Source organism: Lissotriton helveticus, chromosome 6 (genome assembly GCF_964261635.1).
Source record: "Lissotriton helveticus chromosome 6, aLisHel1.1, whole genome shotgun sequence".
In the NCBI taxonomy this organism is placed as follows: Eukaryota; Metazoa; Chordata; class Amphibia; order Caudata; family Salamandridae; genus Lissotriton; species Lissotriton helveticus.
This window is the reverse complement of record NC_136067.1, coordinates 1,394,801,507-1,394,827,721: the sequence shown is the minus strand read 5'-3', so window position 1 is coordinate 1,394,827,721 and position 26,215 is coordinate 1,394,801,507. Positions and strand designations below refer to the sequence as shown.

Sequence of the window (26,215 nt, the reverse complement as noted above, 5' to 3'; positions counted from 1 at the left end):
CGGGAAGGGGCGGATTTTTTCCACTTGGCGTGGAGCTGTCCACAAGTCCAAGAATATTGGTTACAGGTCTGCAAAGGTCTCTCCCTCATGATAGGGGTTACTATGGACTTGGTTCCACTGCTGTTCCTACTGGGTTATTCCGCACAGTTAGTGCGGACGGTGCGGAAACTCACGAACGTTGCGCTTTTATTAGAGAGGAGACATCTGGCTTGCAGGTGGGGTCGGGGCCGGGCCCCAAAATTCAAAGATTGGGTGCAAGACATGTTATATTGTCAGGAACAGTATGGTATATTTGTAGAACTGCTGCCTTCCAGCTCCAGGCCTGCTGATATCTGGGGCCCTTTGCAGACATACCTTCACACCTACATCACAGGGGGGGGAGGATGCCGATGCTATTGGCCTATCCGTGGCTTCGGACTCGGAATAAATACAGATGCACTGGGTGGGGCGATGGCAGAGAGGGAGCAGTGTAGGGGGGTCACACTGACACTGCCATATTGGTTGTTGGGACTCCCCTCTCCTGGCCGGCGTCTCTGCGTACCGGTGTGAGCAAGCAGGTGGGATCGACATTCAGGGTTCTGCTGGTTAGATGTTGTGCACTGTATTGCTGCCCCGTTTGGAGGTCTGACTGACAGCTATGCGTCAACCCTACACCGCCGTTCCTCCTAGGGGAAACTATGGTATATTGAGCCTGATGATTGCGGTGATGACTCTCCTCAATGTTGTATTGACCCTGATGATGTTTGTGCTGTCCCACATGATGTGCCCCCGCTGCCCATTACTCAGTTGCAGGTAGGCTTGCTGTAAGAACGGTAGTATCGTTGCCTAGTACAGTACCATTATGCTAATGGATGCTCAAGCTGATTGCCCATAGTCTAATCTTTGAAGACTTTCCTATTGCATTACTGATTGTGTATCGCTGCCGGCCTAAATGTGGTTGTAGGCACACTGCTGTGTATATTCGCATGAATGACAATAAAAAACTTTTTTTAAAAAAAAGATTACTGGAAATGTGTGTATGCTAGTTGAATGAATTGACCAAAAAGGAGAAGGAAGTTTGAAAAGGATGTTTGGGAGTTCATAGTAGTCAGTAGGTTTGGGATGAGTCAGAAAGAGTAGACATGGTACAAGGTTTGAAGGTAGTAGCTGTTTTTTAACAAAACTGAAATTAAATTATGCATGCATATATACATTTGACACTTGGAGCTTGATTACGAGTTTAGGTGTTATTTATTGCACCGGATAAATAACAATGGCTCATTATTTATCGGTTGTGATCAATAACACCTATTCAGAGTTTGTGGGGAATAACATGCAGATTTGGTATTTAACACACCAAAATCCACATGGTACGGTATATACGCATCTTATAATGACCAGATGCACCAAATACAGCTAGACTCCTAATTCTGACCTTTGCGTAAGCAAGGGTTTCGGCATAGGCCGGAATTCACTGACCCACTTATAAATCAGGCAGTTAGTAAAGTTGTTGTGACTGGAGTCAACCTCTTGTCAACCTCGTGTATACCCCTATGTAGATAGAAGCAACAATATTTACATGGTCTAATATGCACATGTATCTTGTTGTGAAGTCTTAACACTTAAAATATATTTTACATTAATTTATACATACATTTATAGGCAAGACACTTAGTAAAGTTTTAGTCGGACGCTTAACCTCCTCCTATATAGACTTCCACATGTACTCAGAGCAGCAATATTTACAAGGTCTTATATACACATGTATCTTTTAGTGTAATATACACATCACCCCTTTTATAATGTATCTGCTTATAACAGGAAGCACAGTTCAGTGTGTGTGTGTGTATATATGTATATATATATATATATATATATATATATATATATATATATATATATAGACACACACACACACACACACATATATTCACATCAATATACAAACACATATATACACATACATACACACACATATATACATACAAACATATATATTTCACGGTTCTGTACTTCAATCCTAGGTCCCTGCAAGGACCTGTCTTCCTAGTCTTACAATTACACTGATCTTTCATTTGACTGGCCATGTTTTACCTTTTTACGATTTAACAACATACATTGTGCTTGTGTCATTGTACACTGAACTGTGCTTCCTGTTATAAGCCGATACATTATTAGGATGCAGTCTGCCAGGAGCTACAAGCACACACACCTGCAGCGGGGAGGTGGAGTCGTGAGACCGCCCCAAAGGGAGGGGTCCCCCCAATGAGGTGCAGGACTGTCCTAAAGGGAGTGGTCAGCGACCCAGAGCCCACACGAATTGCCAGCAGCCTGTGACATCGGCACTGAAGACGGCCATGACGGCCAGAAACGCGTCTGCCCACACAACATAAGCGCATCACGGACTGCAAGGGAAGGTGCTGTAGATTTCAATAAAAATCCTACCTGTTCTGAATCCGGAGCTGTGTCCCGCTTACTTTCGACGGAGGGTGAGCATTGGAGGTTGTATGTTTCCGGTTGGCTGAGATCGGTGGGGCACGCACTTTCGGTCTGGTGCACCGCACCTATTCAGCGAAACGAAACTTTGGACAGTACGAGGAGTACAAGGTGCGGCGCCCCCCCAGCGAAGATATCGCCAGCAAGGTGACCAGTTTTCGCGATAGGGAGAGAGGAGGTAGCATTGCGCTACCCGATAGGACAAAGACACAGGTAGTGACGGAACAACACTTTCCTGGCCGTACTGCTAGGATGTATGGAGCGGTGCCAAGGGAAGGGGACATCTCGGGATGTTTGGGACTCCGCTATTAAGCAGGAAATCCACACCAAACTACATATCCCAGGATGCAGTCTGCCAGGAGCTACAAGCACACACACCTGCAGCGGGGAGGTGGAGTCGTGAGACCGCCCCAAAGGGAGGGGTCCCCCCAATGAGGTGCAGGACTGTCCTAAAGGGAGTGGTCCGCGACCCAGAGCCCACACAAATTGCCAGCAGCCTGTGACATCGGCACTGAAGACGGCCATGACGGCCAGAAACGCGTCTACCCACACAACATAAGCGCATCACGGACTGCAAGGGAAGGTGCTGTAGATTTCAATAAAAATCCTACCTGTTCTGAATCCGGAGCTGTGTCCCGCTTACTTTCGACGGAGGGTGAGCATTGGAGGTTGTATGTATGTATGTATGTATGTATGTATGTATGTATGTATGTTCACCAACAAAATGCTCCTGACTTTAACAATGACAAAGAGCAGACCCAGGAATCAGTGCAGAATCAAAGTGCTTTATTTTCAGCCAGCCTGTCCGCCATAACGTGTTTCGCTTCCCCTGAAGCTTGATCACATGACATTTTGCGTTAGGAAAGGACCAGTATTCAAAGTGCAAATCAATCAGAGCTTAGCAGGCAACAACATGAAAAACATACTATCCTGTAGCGAAAGATGACCCCATCTTTTTTGAGATACATAATATATATATATATTTTACCTACTGGCCGCGCGCCAGTATGTAGTTTTAGTTAGGACCTAGTTTCCATATGAAAAGCGTTTTTTGTTTTGCTAATAACTTTAGCGCTGATTGACGAATCTTCATGACATTCTCAAAACTAGTTGGCCACTCACTTCAGCTGCTATCTGGAAAATGCGGGGTGATTCATCAAGCGGAGATGAGAAAAGGAGGGTGAAGGTCCCTAAACTTGTGTTCCTCTTGTAATTTCCCATAGGGATTTTAGACACTACTATGGCCCGAACCGCTGAAAGGAATTACCCCAAATTTGGCAGAAAGCTAGATATTCGTCCCAAAAACTCTTTGTGATCTGATGTAATCCGTTCAGTAGTTTTGAAGTTATTAAAGAAAAAGTTTTACCTATGTGTAGGGATGCGAAGCCTCCTCAGATCCGACGGATCTCATTATGAGATCTGATTGGCTGCTATCACTTTAACCATGAAGTGGTGGCAGCCATCTTGGCACTCTGACTGGGCTGAGTTCCAAGATAAAGCATACAAAAATTACAAAGGAACAGGAAAGGAATACACTGACCACCTAGGCCTGGTGGTGGGAGTCCCACAGGCACCCAGCTAGGGGCCAAAAATGTTTTTGGGAGCAAAAATGACCGCGAATCCACAAAGGATCCACAGGAAAATGAGAAAAAAACGCCGTTTCCTGTACTTGCTTTAATATACCACCTGGGTTGGTCAGGAATTATATTAATATATAATGGGGAGGGGGCGAACGCAGCCCCCCTCTCCGGGCCGCTCTTAACCTCTGAGACCCCATCCCCTGGGGCTTAGCCGTCAAAATGAAAATGGGAGTAGGGGCAGCATGGGCCCATCCCAGGCTAATTTTGGCCCCAGTGACCCCATCCCCATCAGTATTTTAAATACTGATGGGGGGGGCACACGTCCCCCCTCCTGAAGCCAATAATGACCCTGGGACCTCATCGACCAGGGCTGGCTCCTCCTATGTCCCAGGATGCTACTCAATAGGCATAGTGGTTTCCCTGCCCAAACCAGCTGTGTTTGCTCTCACTTGGCAGGGGCAATTTCAATACTCCTGCTAAGCAAGAGCAAACACTAAATCCACTCCCAGCGGGCGGGAACTTGAAAAATGCTCCCACCTGCTGAGCACTGGCTTTCTATCTGTTTCTCTGCCTGCACTGAAGCGGGCAGGAAAACAGATGAAAATATTGCTCCCACCTGCATCATTTTCAGCTGCTCCCTGCAGGTGGGAGCAATTAAGGCTACTGCTGGAGGCGTGGAGCCAGCTGGAGCAGTGTGAGCATTTGAACTCCGCCGGCAGTCCCAAACAATGGTGAAGTGGGTGCTCTGGTTGGGCACCCACCCTTTATTTGCCAGACCCTGGGGAATGGGAGTCCCTGGCACCGAAATCGGCCCGCAGAGGGGGATGCGCAGACCCCCCTCTCCCTTAAGTAATTAGATGGGCCCCAGTGGATGAGTACCCTAGGGCCAAAATTGGCCCAGGCATGAAGACCGTGCCCTCATTATTAAATAACCAAACCCGGAAAATGCGGTCCCACGGGCCTATATTCGGCCGGGGGGAGCTACTTGCCCCCCTCCCCAATAAATCTAGCAGTGGTACCCGAAGGATGGGGTCTCCCCGGGCCAAAAAGTGCCAGGGAAGAGGGGGGCCACGTATCCTCTCCCCTAAAAAAGAAAATGTGGCCGACCCCTGGGGATGGGGTCACCAGGGCCAAAATCAACCCGGAGGGGGGGCTTGCGTGCCCTCTCCTAGGTTGGTGTCCTTTGAGGGGTTGGCCTGCGGCCGACCCCCAGCCGCATGCGGCCGGAGGATTAACATATTGTAATTAAATATTATTTTACATAACAAATCCCTAGAAATTCACTGAAAAAACACAAACGTTAAAGAAACCTTATAGGTAGGAACGAAAATTAAAACAAACCTTAGGAATTCACAAAAAAAACAAACGTTACAGGAACGTTATAGTTGGTTTCAGATTTTACTCACACAAAACCATAGACATCCAGCAGTTATAGTTCTACTTATGTCAAGAAACTATAACGTATGCCCTGAGAAAACTAGAACTAGCGCCCTCGCCATGCGCTGCTAGCGATACCACATATTACATCGTCATCACCTCTTCTATGTCATCATTCATAATATCACTGTAACATTCACAACATAATTATTGATGCGAAAACTGTGCTTGGCGGGGGCTCGAGTTATAGTTAACTTATGGCACGGGTTATAGTTTCTTGAGGTAAGTAGAACTGCTAAATTTCTATGGTGTTGTGTGTGTAAAATCTGAACCGAACTATAACATCCCTGTAACTTTTTTTTTTTTTTTGTGTACTCCCTTGCACTCTCTCATCCTCCAGTAAACGCAAGGTTTGTGATCTGTTGTTCCAAGGTATCACTGTGACGAGACTAGCAAACTGTATGTGCAAAGGAAGGTGGAGAGAATACTAATTGAATGTAGTTGAGATGTGCACGTCATTAACAGAGTTGGGGAGCCGACCCATGGACCTGTTGAAGAAGCAGCTGAGTTGGAGCACCACTACAGAGTTAGTTGCAAGGCTCAGTGGGGGAAATGCTCTACAGCCAACACCTCCTGGGCCCTAATACGGTCATGATGCTTCAGCTTAAAAGGCAGCCAAAACTGTCAAATGTAGCACTGAATATAAATTGCTAACACGTGATGTGTACGTTCCAAAAAGTGTCCTGAGTGGGCATCCTCTATAGAACACGCACAAAAACCAAGAAAAACAATTGGCACTCAAACTGGACAAACCCTCTACTTCATAAAACACCACGCTTATTCGAAAATAACCTCACTCGCTCTCCAGTGTGTCATTTTGTATATCAGAGACGGATTGGAGGTGTCAGAGGTGTCACCAGAGGTAATGTTGAGCTTGGCATAAATTAGAAGCTGGCTTTTTTTTGTTGCTAAAATTGCATGGACCTCAAAAACGTAAAGGAACTCTGTTTCCACACCAAAAATGGGACAGGCTCCACTGCTTCACGGTAATGCACAAGGCTTTCAGTTTTCCATTTCTATTGATTTCTTCTTTTTTTACTGAAAAAATACCGACCGAAAGCCATCTCTTTCTTTGTATTCATTTTTAAAATACAGCCAAAATGGAAAATGCATCTGCATTTGACTGATTCTAGTTGGTATCCATCATTTCAGTCAAGCTAGTGGTTGTGCAGTCTGACAGGCAGGGGATTTCTAAAAGGGGCACATTTTTCTAATGAAGATCTAAATATCTTTTGATGTGTATGCGTTTGTGTTACTAAGGTAGTGTTTTCATGTGAGTGTTGCTTTGACTATGGCTTCTAATAGCATTAATGCCTATCCAGTATCTCTGTGCTATACTACCTTTATCGGTTAAATGAATGTGGAAGTATACTAGTTCCTGCTTCATTTGCTCACAAAACCCGAAATAAATAGGGATTATAGGGATAAATCCAGATAGCAGTATGTCAAACAAATTACCGAGATCCGAAATTATCTGGAATTAAGTGGTGTGCGAATTTCAGACCCCATCAGGAGGTGTAATCTCAGATAGAAAGCCTATGGACACAACTTACTTGGTAAAGAGACCGCCGAAGTTTAGTTATTCACATATCAAATGTGTAGGGAGTTTAAAGGCTGAACAATAAAAAGAACAGAGTTCTAGAGCCTTGTGATGCTTTAATACCACCTGAAACAGTTGAACAGTGCTTATGCGGTAAAGCGCCTTGATCTCAATAAAAGGGACTTCCATGTATCGTAGTATGATCTAGGGCAAGGCTTGTGCGCTCTTGATCATCCTCTGAACAAGCTCACAGAGACCTGGATGTTTCATAGTCCTAAATCCATGAAACGAAAGGTGGCTGGCAGAACTTTAAAGTGTTTCAAATATACAGTGATCATATGTCTGCCCTCTGCCTTAGTTTTTCATTGATGCTGGGTGCCAAGGGAGAATTCTCATGTGCTGAGAATATGGAAATATGTGCCAAATCCCAAAAATATTTATTATGCTCACGTACCCAGACCAGATTGTGTGGGTGGACTTGCTTTATCAGTATCGGGCTTCATTGCACTTTTAGACTGATGGCTGTCACTTCCAGTGTTGTTCGGTTGTACAATCGCCGCAGTTAGTCGTGTGGGGCTTTAACCTGGTCACATTTCCTCCTCAGTATAGGAAACCCTGCTGTTGTCACAAGACCAGTAGTCCCTGTTAAACTGAATGCAACAAGCTGGTCCACGTGAGGTGCGCGGTACCATTTTGAATACTCGTTCCTTTTTAATTCTGTGGTCCTGGTGCAGTCCATTCCAACTGGGGGATTTGAAGATCGCACTGCAGCAACTTGGGAACCACAGAATAAGTGAATTCCATCCTTAACTGACCTTATGCATTAATGCCATGTATTTTCTCCCTGTATCATTAGTGTTCAAGTGTGAATCGACTTTGTCTTATTTTAAAATCATCTGACAGAGAAAGCCGCTGGCTAACTCTGTTCTGTTTGAGTTTTCTTGTGTTTGTGAAAATGTATTTTTGGCCGCGAGCTTCAGAAGCATGACTGTTCACCTGACATTATAAAACAGTTTGATTGACTGTTTACGGGCTGGTTACACAAACAATTCTTGCTCCTTTGTAATGCGGTTTGCGTCTCTCTTGCAGAACTATGGCCTCGAAACGGACAATATGAAAAACCTGGTTCTGAAACTACGAGCGTGCTCCAATAACTTGCAGAACTACATCAGCAGCAGAAGGAAACAGGATGCTTATGATGGCAACACCTCGCGGAAAGCTCCCAACGAGTTCCTAACCTCCGTGGTAGAGCTCATTGGAGCTTCCAAGGCTCTGCTGGTGTGGATGGACAGGTAATGAGATCTATCCAACAGCTTTTTAATAGGTGCAGAATAAAATACTTCATGTTAACTCGTAAGCACAAAACAACTGGTCTCACCCTCCATAATTTCACGCTCAGTCTTGAGTCGCAATCATAAGTGCCCCGTGCCTCGCACCACACAGGTCATCTGTGGAGTGGAGTACAGTGGTTTTTATCATGGTGTTTGCCTCTTCACGCCTGCCCTGGCCTCTTGCGTTTCAGATATGCTTACAGTTTTTCCTAGACCGCACATGCGCTGGTCTGCGGGATATGTTGTTTACAAACATTGGCTTAGAGCCCGTCGTTAGCCTACCATTTGTTAGCTTCAGCGTCGCTCCCATTTCATCCGTCCCCATTTGTCATGGCATGCAGGAGTCATGTCCTCTTCTTGAGTTTGACCCTCGCCTCGAGCATGGATGAAGAACTCGTGTCCACTACTTTCTCCTTTTGTTCAATCACTTGGTATGCGGGCTTGTGTTTTCAGTCCAGCTCCCATATCTGTCCATGTAGCTTCTATTCCCTTCCACTCGTTCCTCTTCCATGTTGCTTCTATTCCTTCCCACCCCCTACTCTGTACTCTACGCCACTGCACTGTACTCTACGGTACACCACTACACTCTATGCCACTCTGCACACACTACTCTATGCCACTACAACACTCTACTCCGCATCACTCTATGCCTATGCATTTTACTTCACTCTACTCTGCACTCCTCTATGTTACTGTACACTGCTCTGCGCAATTGCACTTCATGCCACTGCACTCTACTCTTCACTACACTACGCTATCGAGCTCTTACTCTGCGCCACTCTTACTCTGCGCCACTCTTACTCTGCGCCACTCTTACTCTGCGCCACTCTTACTCTGCGCCACTCTTACTCTGCCCCACTCTTACTCTGCCCCACTCTTACTCTGCCCCACTCTTACTCTGCCCCACTCTTACTCTGCCCCACTCTTACTCTGCCCCACTCTTACTCTGCCCCACTCTTACTCTGCCCCACTCTTACTCTGCGCCACTCTTACTCTGCGCCACTCTTACTCTGCGCCACTCTTACTCTGCGCCACTCTACGCCACTGCACTTTATGCCACTGCACACTACAACCCTTTACTCTGCACTGCTCTACGCCACTGCACTCTATGCCACACCACTCTACGCTACTGCACCCTGCGCCATTCTACTCTTCACCACTGCCTCCACGCCAGTGCACTCTATGCCACTCTACTGTACGATGCATCACTACACTCTACTCTGCACCACTGCTCTCTGCACCACTGCAATCTACTTTGCACCTCTCTACTCTATGGCATTCTACACCGTAGCACTCTACTATACGCCACTGTATTCTACACCACTGTACTCTACTCTGTGCCACTGCAATCTACACCACTCTGTTCTATGCCACTCTAATCTGCACGACTCTACTGTCACTGCAGTCTATGCCACCACACTCTACATCATTGCTCTCTACACCACTGCACTCTACGTCTCTCTACTCCACTCTCTGCCACTCTACTCTCTACCACTGAATTCTAGGCTTCTGCACCACTCTACGTTCCTGCACTCTGCACCACTCCACTGTACACCACTGCATTCTACAGCATTCTACTCTGCACCACTTTACTCTATGCCACTGCGCTTTACCTCACTTCATTCTACCCCACGCCACTCTTCTACCCCACTCTAAGCCACTCTACTACGCTCAACTCTGCCAATGCACTCTACTCTCTGCCAGTCCACTCCAGCCTCCTCGACTCCACTCTACTCTATGCCACTCTACACCACTCCAAGCTGCTCCACTCCACTCTATGCCATGCCACTCGACTCGACTCCACTATACAACATGGCTAAAAGACACTGACAAATCCAATAGCTCTAGCATAGGCAAAACCTTTTGGCTTTGCCAATGCTGGTTAGATATGGTATTAGACGAGTCGTTTTGATTTTACAAAAATTATATATGCAATGTACTGATCTATATGGGCTTTCTTCCTTCAGTAGTCTGAATCTGTCATTCACATTTTCCTTCTGCCCAATGACAGCATTCAGCATGGGGCTGTGGGTCAGCCCACTTCAGCCTTTGACTAACTGTACTGTGAATTGCTGCTTTCCGCCCTCTCACAAGGAGCACATCCTCACACAAAGTAGTGCCCTTGAGTGCCAGGGACAACGACAACAATTTGTGCTTATTGAAACCCAAAAATATATTTTGCTTATAGCCAATGATTTTTTTAAAATATGTTGTTGAGGACCTAGCAGCTCCGCCAACAGTAAACTATTACAAACAAAAGATAAAATAAGCATCGATAAAGCCAAAGGAAAGACCTACTGGCTTTGTCTATGGTTATTTGGAAAGTGCTACCCAGATACTCTTCCAGTTCATTTGCAGTCGAAGTAGATAATCAGAAAATGGCTGAGTCGCACAACCTACTGCAGAGAATAAGTACTGCTGAAAGTAGCAGCATTTGAAAGTAGGTAAAAACGTAGTATTTGTATTTATTACGTTTCAGATACCCCATTACTCCCCATTAGTCTATTACATATATGTCATGTAGCCTTGTTATACAGTATTGTTTACAGTTTCCATATCAAAGGGATTTTTATGCAGTAACAGGCCTACAAGCTTCAGCCATCCTGGCTCCAAGTCATGCATAGAGCCTTATTGTAAGCCCCTGCCTCAAAGTTTGATGCACCCTTTTTGGATTTCACCAGCACAGCGCTTGAGCTGTGCTTGAGAAACCAATTTTTTAAATATAAACTTAAAAGGGGCTTACATCCTGCCTCCTCTCTTTCCTGGCTTCTTGTTGGTTAATGTGCGTGCCATTTACCTTTCATATTTTCCTGCATTTACCAATGCTTGTTCCTCGTCTGCTTTTCTTAGTTTCCCACCGCCAAAATACTGTTAACATTTGTTTTGGTGAAACTATATTTTCATAAAGTCTTACCTTGTACTCTTGCAGTGTATTTATATAGCAGTTTATCACCTGGAGAGATTAACTGATTTGCATAGAATCACAGGATGTTGCGCAGTGCTCCAGTGACTCGAACTGGGGTCCCCAGCTTTCGAGTCTGCAACTCTGGCCGCTGCACCACATCCTCTCCACTCCTGTGTTATTTGTCAGGGCGCTCTTTCCTTCTCCTGGGCAGTGATTTATGAAAACAGATCTTTATTTATTACATCGGCGCAACCTATGCATTACCATTGAGTTGGGTAACATCAGCGCCAGGACACCTTCGGGTAATTATGCGCTTACAAATAAACCTGTTATGTTATGTTATTGAGCTTGCCCAGTGCATGTTAATTCTGTGCAAGCAGCCCACGGTCCATTCTGCAGGGTGGCATATTCCAAATGTCAGGTTGTGGTCCTACACGGAAAGTTGTCACGTAGGGATCTGAATACGTCTTACACTGCCACTTGTAACGCACTCCCTGTGGGGTTGAGCCCTCTCGGCCCTTGCAGTGCTTTCGGAGACTGTACATGTGAGAACAGGGCTTGGTTTCCCCGTCTGACCCAGAACTGTATCAGTGTTGTGTGCTTCGGCCGCCAAAGGGCCATGTCTGAGAGTCCAGCGTGCTCTGTATTCAATGGATGTTTTGTTTGCTTGCAGGACGCCATTCTCAGGCATCACCGACTTCTCGGCTACGAAGAACAAAATCATTCAGCTCTGCCTGGACCTGACAACCACAGTTCAGCAGGTTTGTACATTATCTTAGTTTGTTCATTTCCCCCTCCTCCCCCCGCTACCCCCCAGCTCACTTCGTCATCTGCCTCGCTGTTCAGTGAATGCATCTATAGATATTCAGCATAACAGTTGTATTTTGCTCTGTGCCTAAATGAAGCTAGGAATGTTCTGTTCTGTGCCGCTTGCGTAATCTGGAAACAATATATGTACATTGTATGAGGTGGCCGGTGGTGACTGTACAGCCCATTGGGATGCACAATTGTGGTCACCCTTGCAGCCCTCCCCTCACGTTCATCAATTTGACCATCGATCAACGGGGCACACCCTGGTCGTCCAATCTAGAAGACCTTTATCAACATGCCTCAGAAAGCGGGCTTCACAACTTTTGCCCCCAAAGCTTGTTGAAGGTGCAGATGATAGTAGGTTTAAAATTGGAATTTAGGGTGGGAGATCTATATTTTGGGGATCTACCAAATAGTGTCTCCAAGCTGCTATGCGATACCCATCTAATAGGTCTCAGCAATGTATAAGCTAGCATCATCAGTGGCAAAGTTTGTTGTACCAAAAAAGATCGAAGGCCTTTCTTGCCTCTGAGGGTTACCGCTTTTTTTGTCCACAGTAAGTTACTCCAAGCAGGTGTCCTCTAGTCGTACATCAGCTATGAGACCTCTGGAAGGGGATGCAGGACATGAGTGGCTTAAGCACCCATGTTTTCGCCACGCTGCACACTGATCAACGCACAACCGGAGATTACTGACCTTGAGAGGCATAGCAAGAGCATGCCACAAATTAACGTACATTCCTACATACAATGGTCTCTGCCTCTAGTGTGTCAGACTACTTACAGTACCGCTTGATTGTCCGGTTATTTACTCTCGATCAGGGTTCTCCAAAGTCGGTACTGGAGGGCTGGATCCATGCCATATGTTTAATATAACTACATTTATTTAAATGGGGATATGCAAAAAATCTGGCATCGACCAACTTTGGAGAACCCTGCTCTAGATTGCACACTCCTTTGCTTGGGACCCGGAGCTACTCCCAGGTCTGGGCTTAAGCTGTCCCTGTCAGACCCTCTCACCCCTTCCCTGGACAATGCTTGCGAGGCTGGGTTAGAATTCATGGCTAGGATTGAGCTAGCAGAGCACACAGTGTCGTCCGGTGCTAGAGACCACTGAAGTGATGAAGCCCTGACGAGCTGGACGTGAAAAGTAGCCCAGCGTTCAGACCTGCACTCGGCAGCAGCAACAAATGTTACTTACTCAGCATCTGCGGTTGCCAGCAGTGTTTGGTAATAGTGACCAGGCCTTGAGAGGTTCTTCCGGTCTCCAAATTCAGTGCATAGAAAACTCTCTTCAGAATATATATTCTCAATGTTTTCTGCTGCTTCTGTCTCCATTGGCTATCTTACATTGCATCCCCCCAGGCTTGATTTTGTTCCTAGCTTACCCTTACAGGGAATAAGCTGGGCGGGTACATTTAAGTGTAGAAGATGGAGTTTTTCATATTATACTTTCTTTCCGAGGATGGTCCTCTAAAAATGACATTCTTTGAACCCCAGGTGCCTGTGTGTTGGTCAGTGCAGTGTTAGAATGCAGACAGAGGCTGACTCTGTCCCCTTTAGCTTGCATCTCACTATTATTACTATCAATTCCACTCACTACTTACACCCCCCCATCACCTGCTCCATCTACTAACACAGCAGTGTGGTGTTCCCGAAAGGAATGCAGGAACGTGTACAAATGCGAAAATCAAACCCCTGCAGGCACTTGTAAGTGGTGGGACCCATTGTTTGAATTCATGTTTTTCTGCTAGCTTTTGTATGCGATGTGAAATGAAAGCATTCTTGCCTCAGTCTGCTGGACTTTGTACTCCAGTTATCTGTGTGTATATAGTCACCCTTTTTTGTTCACTTCGTTTGTTTTACCTTTTCAGGAATGCACCGTTGCAGAAATGGAAGATAACGTTTTAGACGTAGTGAGTATGCCTAGCAAAGTGTAATGCTTTCTCTAGAAGATAGCCTTTAACATTCTGTTGATGGTGTTGTCCTTGTTTTGTACTGATTTCCGCCAGAGCTGTTTGCTCGAAGAGTAATGTTCCTAATGTTAAATGAGTTTGTGTGTTCACAGGGTGGTGCTCATTCTATCAAAGACACTATGACATTGCAACTTATTTACTCTGCTTTTTATTGGTTCAGGGTCGGCTATGGATAGATTCTATTCCTTTTTAGGTATTTGCCTGAGGCGGTATATTTCGTTAGACTTATTGTTACCTTTCAGAGAGCTTATAAGCTGCCCATTGCCTACCAGTGGTTGGTTTTATTGTTGCTTGCTTCTTATTGATGGCTTGTATGCAATTTACTGTGGCTACTTGAGTGTGCCCCTCCCCTGGAGCATGAACGCTTTACTTGTGTCTTACTAATGCCTCAGTCCCCCGCTTATGCCCCTGTGTTCCTTTCGTCCATCCATGTGCTTTCCCCCGCCCATCCTCCATTTTCTGTGTGCTTCCTCCGCCCATCTTCCATTGTCAGTGTGATTTCCTACCCTTGCCCCCTCTCATGTCTTGGTGGTTTCGTTGCTGCAGACCAAGGTATGGTCTGTGCATAAAAGGCATGCAACGATTGACACTGTTGGGCGCCGGCCTGTGGGGAGCTTAGTCTATTTAAACCCGGCAATCTGGAAAACCTGGAAACATAAGGAAGAGAGTCACAAAGTAGAGGAATAGATTTGTAACGTGTGTAAAGGATATGCTAGTCCTAATAATGTATATGGATTACATCTTTTTCTGATATTCACATCCCTGGGTAACTAAGGCATAGCATACTATTGTAACATACTTGTGTACGTGTATGGTGTTTCCACATTTATTGAATGACCTCTTGCACCCATTTTCCTGTATACATTATGCAAATGTAGAGGTGGAAGTAATGTGATTTTGGGGACTTTTTTAGGGAACAAACTTTTTTTTCTACTGTTCTGCTGGATAATTATTTGAGACATACGTGGCAAACTTTTTGAGTTTGTCGAAGAAAGTGGACTAGTTTATGTGCTTTACCAACACTTGAATAACAAATTGCATATGATCCATTTGTATGTAAGGTAATTGCTCGTGTAAGTGTACAGAAGTTGTAGTTTGTGATAACCTTAGAACTTACTATTTTGTGGGCTGTCATCAGTTTATCATTGAATAGCTCAGCAGTGTTAAGCCCCTAGTTTACACATCTTTCACTCTTTTAGAGGACCAATCAAGAGAAGTTAGGTTTTATACATTTAATATATTTGTTATTTAGACCCTGCTCTGATGCGCCCTAGGGTATGCCCTAGAAGTAGGAAGTATGTGAGTAACCAACGCATGCATTACTCGTATTAGGATTACTACTGATGAATTCTTAAGGCATTCTATAATTCCACCAGTGTTATAGAGGGAGTGGTTGAAATCTTCTAACCGATAACCACAGAGTACAGAGTTTTGAGGCTGTTTTAGATCCAGCACCTTATAGCAGGAGCATGCGATGCCAGGATCGCTATGTGCAAAGCAGTTAGGTGGCTTAATGTTGGTCATCAATATTTCAGAGCTACACGGCAACTGTTTTCATCTGTGCATGCACTAGTTCTAGACTCGGTCATCCTAACATTGGTACAATTCTGCATGGCCAGTCTTCAAACAAATGACCTGGAACGGCACTAGTTGAAACAATAGAGTGAGTCTCCTGCATTGTCTTCGGACGCTTCTGTGTGTGTCATATACATGGATGCTTGCTTCTAGGTGGATACGGCTAGTTTGCGTCTAGCAAGCTGAGCTTATGGAGCGCAAGAGTTCCTAATGCGGTCAGGCTTTCAGTATTCCTCCACATAAGGATAGACCGCTGCAGTGCGGTAGGAACTGCTCCATATATTAAGCTCCTGTCAGCTGTTTGAAGATGAAAAGCCCAATACCTCCCACAAACTTTATATCCACTCCATTGTGTTTTTATTCACAATATCTCACCATCGCACAGGATGTAGCGAAGTGCCTTCTGCGCGCTGTATCCATTCATCAGGACTTCCTCCTTTTGACATGAACCAGCCTGCATCCCTTTGATATGGTCTTCCTCTCGCTGGTGGATACTTGGAGTTCAAGAGCGGGATTTCTATAAATACATTTTTTTCTATTCAAAGGTAGGGCTGCGAAAAGGGGAGTTTGCCAAAGTACATGAGCATTAAAATAGAACTGTTCTGGAAGTTCCAACGTGTACTCGTTCCACAATTATCACCGCCCAATTCCGACTAAAAGCAATTGTTGATCGTATTTTCGTGGAGGATCTCAAAGATTCCATTGATGTAAAGTGGGAAACTTCACTGTTATGGTGTTTTTTTAATTTTTTATATTTCCCTTTTTCAACAAAGTGGGAAAGCCAGCGTGTTATGGTGCAGTGTACATATTAAAAAATATTTTTTTTAGGTCCGACATTTAACAAAGAAAATGGTTTATGGAAAGTTTATTTATTTTTTTGAAAGGACTGCGATGTACAGAATAGATAACCTACATCTGATTTCGCTTTAGGCTTTCTTTTACCAGGTAACCTTTGGGAAACTAGTTACATTTTGTTTTGCTGAATTTACTGAGCTGTCTGGATTGAAAAAGGAATTATACTAGTGCAGTACTACCTTTTTTTAACATAACGTCTGACATTGTCCAAAGTGGAGTACATGTCTCTTGGTTTCGTGTCCTTAGACATATGGAGTTTGGTGAACATTTGTCAAGTATTCAACATTTTTATAGTTGTAAAGCGTTTTTTAGGTCATTGAGTGAACACCTTCCTAATATATGATCCACCATACACAATAGAGTCCAGCAACTCTAAATCTTCCACCTCAAATTTCTTGAATGCTGCTAGAAATTATAATAACTGTAGAGTTAAAAATGTATGACAAAAGGGTACAGCTAGTTGTGGGAGAAAAATGTGTAAACAAAATTTGGCTTGGATTATAAATCCTACTTTGGCAATGTTCATAAGCAGGATGTGCACAGTGTTGTCTCCAGAAGGGCCGGTTAGTGTTTGGAAGGTATCCGGTAAAGTGACCATGATAAACATTATAACCACCTACTGAATAGACGTCTCTCTGCAAGCCGCAGGTAGTACTGCCTGGCATAGGGGGCCTATTTTGACGCTGCTAGATACGTTATGACTGTTCTTTAACATAATTACATACAGAGGGGGGGCCTGTCACTGTGATGTGTGGAGAAGACTGTAGAGGAAGACCGAGATAGGCGGGCAGATAGAGAAGGACACAGAGCAGTTGGTATGGTGAGCGAGAAATAGACAGAGGACTTAATGGAATGTAACGTGAGTCTGAAGGGGAAAGGGGTGTGGATGCTGTGATTTGGTAGTTGAAGACCCATTTAGGCAAAGACCTGCATGTATGACAATAGTGCGGGACGTCAGAGATAAAGTATTAAAACTCTGATGTTTCGTGGAATACCCCCGTGACTTATGAAGTTGAATCCCACACTAATACATAACCCGTGTGCGGCGATAGGGGTCATAGCTAATGAGCAGATCTGGAGATTCATCAGACCTAACACATGTTTTGAGAAGGGTCATGTACAGTGCCTACATCCTCCATTAAAATGCAGTAATCCTAGTTCCTCAGCAACAAAGCAGAAGTGCTTCTGGGAAGAATTCTTAGTGTTTTTGCGATTGGACAGTGATGTAAACATCATCCATTTGTACGCCAGTGAATGATGCAGTTTTTTGTTAGCATGAACAGTTTGTTTGAAAATTGATGGCAACTGAAAATTGAATGCTGTAGAAAACAGGTGAATCACACCCTGTGCTCTCTTGAAGAAACACAACTGAAGAACAAAAGGTGGGTTTGCTATTTGGTTTGCACATCTCTTGACATTCTAAGTCTAGTTAAGAACTTAACAATGACTTCCTGCGGGGTGATCAAAACAACGTTTTAATACCCACCCACCAGTGTATTTTAATCTCAAGACCGTTGAGGCCTGAGGCTATAGTTGATCGCAATACACCAGAGCACACCCAATCACTATATCTGTAATCCAATTCGCAATCAAGCAAGCACCGGAGGAAACTCTTTCTCGTATTATGTTCCCAATACGTCCATAATCCAATGTTCTTTTAAAGATACTTCGACCACACTTCTGAATCAGGTCTTTTGACTTTTATTTCCTAACAAAATATGAGAAAAAACAGCAACAGCCGAAGCACGTTTCGCCCGCAGGGCTTTTTCAAGGCTCAAGAAACTTTTCCTGTCGATGTTGGGGTTGCTATTCAGTAAACACCCCATCTATCTCTTGAAGAAAGTGTGTGGGTGTCCTGTCTAACTCCGCAAGGTTTAGTGCCATGCTGTTTTTTGCAGTAGAACCTCTCAACAACAAAGTGGATTTATCGGACATAAATATGCTGAAAATCTGGCATAGATATATGGCTCATATGGATAAAAGTTGGACACCTGTGTTGTGCTCTAGGCAGCTTATCCTCTGCTCAGTAATGAGGCATTAGTTGTGGCGCTGACTATCTTTATGCAACGTTTTTTATTTAAAAAATATTTCCATGTAAGTGTATGCTTCCGACTATACACTACTTGGTGAATGTAGTTGGAATATGTGGTTTGCAAGACAATTTTTCTTTCTTCGCGTTCACACCTTTCAAAAAGCTAAATTTGTATTTCTCATTAATGAAAGATTTTTTTAATCTAACTAAACCCAATATACTAAAAATGTAACTCAGACATCACTAGTTGCATGCAACGCCTTAAGGGCCTACATTAAAAACAAGCATTGGTAAAGCCAATAGGCCACGTGTTAATGTGCCAACATATCTTATACACAGGCATTCAGAAAGGCTGACTAAAGGCACCACATGCACAAATGCATTATATCACATTAAAGCCTGTCGAATTAGCTTTTCCCTTGCTGGGAAAATGTAGGAACAAAGGTTTGTTTTCTTCATAAAGCGACCATAAGAGGTAAATAATTGCATGTGGCGAACAGTGTGATGATTAAATCTGCTTTTCACGTGTAAAATAATCCCTTACGCTTTCCATTGGAAATGCTTCCTAGAAGGTGGAATGATGCACCAAATAGCCAATAGCACAAGGTGACAGAGTGTACTGCTCTGGGTGGGCCAGAGAAAGAATTGGTAACAAAATATCTTGCAGACTAAAAATTAAATGGATCATTAAAAACGAGGCAGCATACGTACAGTGTCCATTCCTTAACCTGGCAGTCCTTAAAGTCGAAATCTTGTATCTTTTCCAGCAATTCATTAATTTTCAAAGAAGCGATGCACATTTTTTTGGTATATCTCTTACTGTGCTAAACATGTGTTCCACTTTGGGTACCTAGATGTGTCAATTGTTTTTTGAACTCATAAAGCGCAGTGTGATTTGTAGAACACCCAAAATGTCATCCACTGGGAGCTCTGAGGAATAACGCTCTTTGACACATCAGGGACATGCAGTTGCCTCTCGCAGTTTAGGGAGTTAACATCCTTTTCGGTTTCAGACACACTTCTGTGTGTGTGGTGTTTATTTTTTCCTTTTTTTACATCACTGGCCATTACCCACTATGTAAGGCAAAATAGTACTCACGTTATTTAAAAACCATTTATTAACCCTCCCCCCAAACATTTTACTTGGGCGGGCAGTTTCACAAATTTGTCAAGTCTTTGGGCATAGCAGGAGGTCGGGAAGTGTCTGTGCATAGCACTAGGGTCATGCTATACCCCTCTTTGAGCCTTACTTTGGAATTCAGTATGGTTCATACGTTGCTGCTGAACTAACTGGGCTGTAGTTGTCCTGCAGTTTGATTTAAAGGTGCCAAACCATTGTTATCAGGGCAGTTATGCAGGTACTTATGATATTCTCTCATCTCGTTAAAGAGAACAATTTTATTAAATATATTATCATTCGTTTTGTTGCAATTCTAACAAAATAGTACAACATAGGGTTTTGTGTACAAAATGTGCAGCGAGTGAGTAGTGCTACTGTGCCCACACCCATCGGGTATTAAATTGTGATGTTATGATTTTTACTTTGTTTGCCATAATTAAGACTAATGCTGAAGTCAGATAATGCACAACAAATTAAAATAGCTATAATTTGTCAGTCTTTAGTATTGTGTTTTCTTCCTTTTTGTTTTAAACAGTTTTTAATAATCAGTTATAAAAAAAAGTACCTTTGAGGCAGAATTTTAAAGGTGACACAAGCGACCAAATATTTAGATTTCTTAATATTCGGCTTTGAAATAAAATCAATTGCTATACAATCAAGGCATAGCACTGTTCGTGTTTGACTCGAGCACAACACCAGAACAAGAAGGCAGGATGGTACTGCAGTAATAAAAAATAAAACATTTATAGCAAAAGTCTTCTTTGCAAAATATGTGTTTAATTCTGTCGGCAAACATTCTGTGATGTAACATTTTAGTCACAAACTTTTGTTGTTGTTGTATTTGTACTTGTAGTCCAAAGTTATGAATGGAATTTGTGAAAAGACCATCCAGTTCAGCAGGGATCCCCTCATGAGCCAGTGTGCCTGCTTGGATGAGGTCCATTTGACGAACATTAAAGCTGGAGAAGGACTGGTAAATACCACTTAATTACTTTTCCCACCGTCCCCACGATCTGGTAGTTGTGTAGTAGGGAAGGTAAGCATTTTCAATGCAATAATAATGCAAAAGTCAAATACTTGGCCACACCCTGGTCTAGTCACGCTCAAAGGTACCCCAAAGCCACCTCATCTTGGTGATTCATTAAGATGAGCCAAGAAATGTGCACGTTGCCCTGTACATCTCATTCAAGTAGCCATTTAGCTGTTCTATGTTTTACTGCACGAGTTGGCGCTTTGTGCTTATTTGTCAAGCATTGAATATGTTTTTAGTTAACGTTGAGCAGTGGTGCTGCTACAGGATATCTGGTTGATGTATCTTTGTTGTATTTCTTCTTGAATTAATACAAAGCATTCTGCTACGCTGTCGAGGGGCCAGGGCTTACTACAGATGTACTTACGACAAAGAAACTTCAGGATGTCATTGCTGTTTTAGGTTGTGCTGTATAGTTCTTGAAGATGAACTCCTAGAGATGAGGTGGAACAGAAGAGATGGGAAAGAAGAGAGCAAGACTTGAGGAATGGATGAGACAGCACTTCCCATACAGGCCACACTGCAACTAAACGCTCTTCCGCCTGAGTACTCTCCCATGGCATACCGTACTATATTTCTACTAATGCGTTTCAGGACCTTGTCGGAGTATAAGATGCTAAATAAATGCGGTTACAAAACAATTCAATCTAAGACCGGTTGAATTAGCTTTTTAGATGGAACAGTTTCCCCAATATGTAGTGGACAATGGTATGTAGCTGGTCTGTGGTGTCGGGCTAGCAGCTATTTGCAGAAAAGGATTTCAGGATTCAAACCTGCACACTTAAATGGAGAGCCATTTAAAACTGGGGTAGAGAAGCACAGTGAAACTCTAGTACTGTACTTGACTGGGAGAAACCTTCCACTTCTTTCACCGGGATTTCAGAGCTTGATTGTTGGGAGTGTCCTAGTCAGGAATCAAGCTATTTTGCTGTAAGCAAAAAGATGTGGCCCCAGGGTCCATGTGAATTCTCATGCTGAGCCGGTGGCCCACAAAAGCAAACACCGTCATACCGGACACAGTCTGGGTAGAGAACAGAAAGAACCTAATCCACCTAGCCACCTTGCAGAATGCCCAGTAGGAATAATCCAGGGTAAATTAATGATTTTGTTTTGGTTAGGATGGTTGCCTTCAAATGCCCTTGCTTCTGTTCAAGCGCACTTGCGGTTGGCCACTTCGTGCTTAGGTGCCGATCTACCTCTAAACGAAAATTACACTTGGTTTTTAAAGGAACAACATTGATTTTTTTTTCCCATTGGAACATTTACCTTTTGCATAACAGTTGAACACATTGAGCAACTTTCATGGTTTTGTTTTATTTTTTAATTGAAATTAATACCTTTAAGACTACAGCACCTTTACTGTACTGCTGCTGCTTGTTTGGTTTGTTACACATGTTGCTTTATCACTGAGGAATGACTTCCTCGTCTTGCGAGTCTACCAAAGATGAGCCACCAGTACTGATTTTTGGGGACCGGCACTTATTTGTCCTTATCTCATATTAACCGCAAGCAAGAGATGGAAAAAAACACAAGCGGGAAGGAAGACGGCACAAAGGGAGAAAGCAGGGACCAACACGTGTGAGATAAAGGGGCAGTAGTGTCTAGTAGTGGATTAAAGAGGCCTGCAGTGAATTCAAAACGTATGCAGCCTTGGTATTTGTGCACTGATTTCTGATAGCACCGCCGGAGCAGAGCTTTGGTCCCTGGCACTCATTCTATTGAACATTAAATACTGGATGGCCGGCTGTGAGGAGAGGTTTATTGGGGGACAACATGAAGCCTGCTGAGAAAAAGGAGCTTGCTTAAGCTACAGCAGGCCTGCTATGTGAGATGGAGTCTACTGGGCACAAGTAGGGACAGCCTGCTGGGAATGAGAAAAAAATCTGCTGGGTGCCGGAGGAAACCTGATGAGGGTGGCCAGAAACTTGATGGTAGGAAGCAGGACCTTGGAGGAGTGTCATTTTACCGTCCCTCTGCCCATTTTAATACTTGGTGCCAGACTTTGTAGGTGCACTCGTACTTTTGAACCAGTGATTATTACCTGGCACGCAGATTTCAATTGTGTGTGGCCACCTCTAGAGGTGTTCAAACGACCTGAACAAAACCTCTTGTAAATGGAGCAGGAGGGAACTTGTCTTTTTTTTGTGCTTCTACGTGCGTTTGGCCAGGGATAGGAGAAACGTTCAACACTGAATGCGCATTGAGTGCCAGCTCTCCTGAGACACAATTTACTCACAGTATCGTTCTTGAAATAGGTTGTATCAGTGGGGCTGTCTCCCCAAAGTGTGCAGCGAGAGCCAGCAAGCATAGATATTCTCTTGATCCTTTAGCTACTAGTCTTAGTCGGGAAGCTGCAGGGATTTGTCAAGAGGTGGCTGGGTAGTAATCAAAATTGTGTGCATCATTGTTGTGTGATTCATGTAGGAGGGGTTTCATGCTAGTTACTCAGTTATGTGGAGATCAAGATTATAGATCATCCACATTTTTATAGTGCATTTAGAACTGTGGATAAGTAATGATGTGATTGCACATTTGATCTCACACAGAACTCCCATAAGGCTTAAGTGCCACTGTCTGCACTGGAACAAGGGGGGCTCATGCAAGGCATGCTAGATGGTTCAAGAAGTATTTTCATCTGAGCAGGCTGGTAGACGACTAGCAAGGCTATCCTGATGCTGCCTGCGCCTGCCCTGTGCTTGTTTATTATGTTATTTTGGTGCAGGGCTTGACTGAGTTGTTTGCGCCACTGCGCTCTTTTTGTATGGACTGGTCAAGTGAGATTAGTGTGTGTGCTGCAAAGTATATTTGATTTGAGGTTTTCACTGTTTTTCTATGTGATCTTGTCACTCTGTTTAACAGAAAAGCGCATTAATGATGTGATCTGATGGTGTATATTTATGTAACTGTATTATTGCACCTCTACTTGTGTCTATCTGTTCAGTTCTTTAGCGGGAGGTTTTCTGAAAGAAAAGTAGTGTCTGTATACTGTCTTGTTTATGTGTTGTGTTGTGCGCCTTTCCTTCTATTATTGTAGATGTGTCTGATCCTGGTTCGGAATCTTGAAAGATGAGCTGTGATACTCTGGAGTTTGTTGAGAGAATGTTTTATGAGCATTGCATTTAGCATTTTGAGCTTAGTCTACCGTTTGTCAGTTTGTTACAGTATCCCTTTTAAAAGTTTTTTTTTTAATTTACTTTCCTACTTTTATTTTTTTTATAAAGTAAATGTGTGTTGTTTGATTCCCATAAATATGTTGCAATGTTTTTCAACGTTTGTAGCCTGTATTTTAAGTTAACCAAATTTAAAATTGACATTGAGTATGAATATTCTGATCAGTCAGGTGTCTGAGTCTTTTGTGTATTTATGCTTTGTGTGAGCTACAACTGTGTATAATTAAGAAAAATGTCATTGCCTTAGTAGAGTCAGCATTGATCCCATTGCGTTTGTTTCCCTTTACTAGGGAATGTATATCAAATCAACATATGATGGCCTGCATGTCATTACGGGGACCACAGAACATGTAAGTAAATGAGTGAGATTTATCAGCATTCACTTTTTTCCTCCAGGGGCCGGGGAGAGTTTATAATTGTTTTGTTTCTATAGTTTATCATTATCTCACAGGCAATGCTAGCCGCATAGTCCCTGTCCCGCTACTGATTTCTCGGCCTCCACAGGTGTCCGCATTTTGCCGACTGTAGGTAACGGCTCTGTCTGTTCTTCATTTATGCCCTCAAATTTATCACGTTGTGAGCGTTTTGAAGGTGGTGACCACTTGCTTGAATGCCTGGTTGTGTGATGACCATCCCTGGGCAATAGAGGGCTGCCACTGTGCGCCTGAAGGTGGTCCTAGCATAGGATTGTGTATATTGAAGCAAGGTAGCGAGATTATTGTTTGAATGCCCAAAAGAGTCGAAGGCTCATCAATAGAATTGTTCTGGAAGAATAGTTCTCAAAGGCGTAACCTGAAGGGCTTATCATAGTTCTCCGTGGTGGAGTGAGCACACAGATCACTGATACACCTTCCCTGGCCAAGTATAAAACCAAGACCGATTGTTGAAATGTGTTTACTTATATTTTGCAAAGAGAACAACAGATTGAGGCTATCAAACACGAAAATGCAACAGTGTATATATTCCAAGACCACGCCCTACCCTGGTGGTTACAAATGTATGCAATTCTTTTTTGGAGATGAAGACGAGGGTGAGGATCTTCGGTTTAAAGTGCATGCTAATGTTCCCAGTGTTGCCGAGCACCGGAAACCGCCGGTTCAAATTAAGCAGTGTCTGGAACAGGCTTGTCTGACGATCATATGTCTGAAAGACTTTCACTGACTCCCATGACTATTATCTGAAACTTTGGAATGTCTTATTTAATAGGGTTTCAGTGTTGAAATGCAAAAATAGTTTTTTTGCTGTGTGGTAAAAAAACAGAATAGGCATAAAGATGTCAGATTGGGCCTTATGTCTACCTAGGCCGGAGGAGAGTGGTTGGCAGTTAGAGATTGGAATGTCTGCAACCCCCCTTTCTTCTCACTTTCCATTATAGTTTAAATATATTTCTTTAATCTTACTTTTAATTTTCATCGCTCATCTGTTTGTTACAGAATAGGGAGAGTATTGCCTCTGCAGTTGAATGCAAAGTTAACGAAGGTAGATGTTATGCACCAAGTGGAGTTCAAATAGCGGTGTTGATTGGCGTATCTGGGTCTAGGCACAGAAATGCCCAGCCGGGAATGCATCGTCTTGGGCCTTGAATTACAGAATGCATAAATCACATGCTGCTAGAACAGTAGATATCGAAACCAAGATAGGGAGAAAGTCAGACCCAAGATGCCACCCGAGATAGCATGAAATACCTGAAATCTTGGATATAGCCAGGGGCACTAAATACACGTTAAACACATGAAAAGGTAACCCTGTGGCGGGCCCAACTTAAAGGTGCAAAATCCATGCACACCCGAAGCTTACACACATAACATTGCTTCAAGAAACCCATATCACTAGTAGTGAGGGGAGAAAATCCAGAAATTGAAGGGCAGGTTTACCTCCCATTTTGCTCAACCTGTGTCAGAAAGATGCTTTCATGGGTTTAATCAGGGTTTTGATGGTGTGTTTTAATAACCTGGTAGGCCTGGAGGGTTGATACATATTGCTAAAAGGCAATTTAGATGGGGAACCAGTGGCTTTGGTTAGTTTATATGTTCCTAACGTCACACCTGCACAATTCTTCAACAAGATCTGGAATGTCTAGTTGCACAGATCTCACTGATCTACAGGGGAGGCTACAGTTTTCTACCCTTCCCAAATGGTTGCATTTCCTCTTCTCCCAGGTGCTACAAATGTTAAGAGTAATACAATAGTTTAGAAACTGGAGAAATAACTGAAACTTGACAGACACCTGAAGAGATCTTCATACCAGATGAGATATGTTCTAGAATACTCCTATCTTCAGCACAGTTAGCATGTACAGCAAAATGGATGGTATAGTGCAAACGTCTGGAAGCTAACTATTAATAAACCTTATTCAGAGCTACGGCTACTTGACTTGAAG

At 43.5% G+C, this 26,215-nt stretch overlaps 1 protein-coding gene across 1 annotated transcript in view; it reads left to right on the top strand.

Moving 5' to 3' along the window:
* Positions 1-26,215, top strand: part of CNKSR3 (CNKSR family member 3) — a 197,056-nt gene that overhangs the window by 130,155 nt on the left and 40,686 nt on the right. The window contains exons 3-7 of the mRNA XM_078649173.1: positions 8,122-8,324; positions 11,942-12,029; positions 13,952-13,993; positions 20,489-20,608; positions 24,126-24,185. Of these exons, the coding sequence (XP_078505299.1) occupies positions 8,122-8,324; positions 11,942-12,029; positions 13,952-13,993; positions 20,489-20,608; positions 24,126-24,185 (513 nt within the window). The remainder of the gene's footprint in view (positions 1-8,121; positions 8,325-11,941; positions 12,030-13,951; positions 13,994-20,488; positions 20,609-24,125; positions 24,186-26,215) is intronic.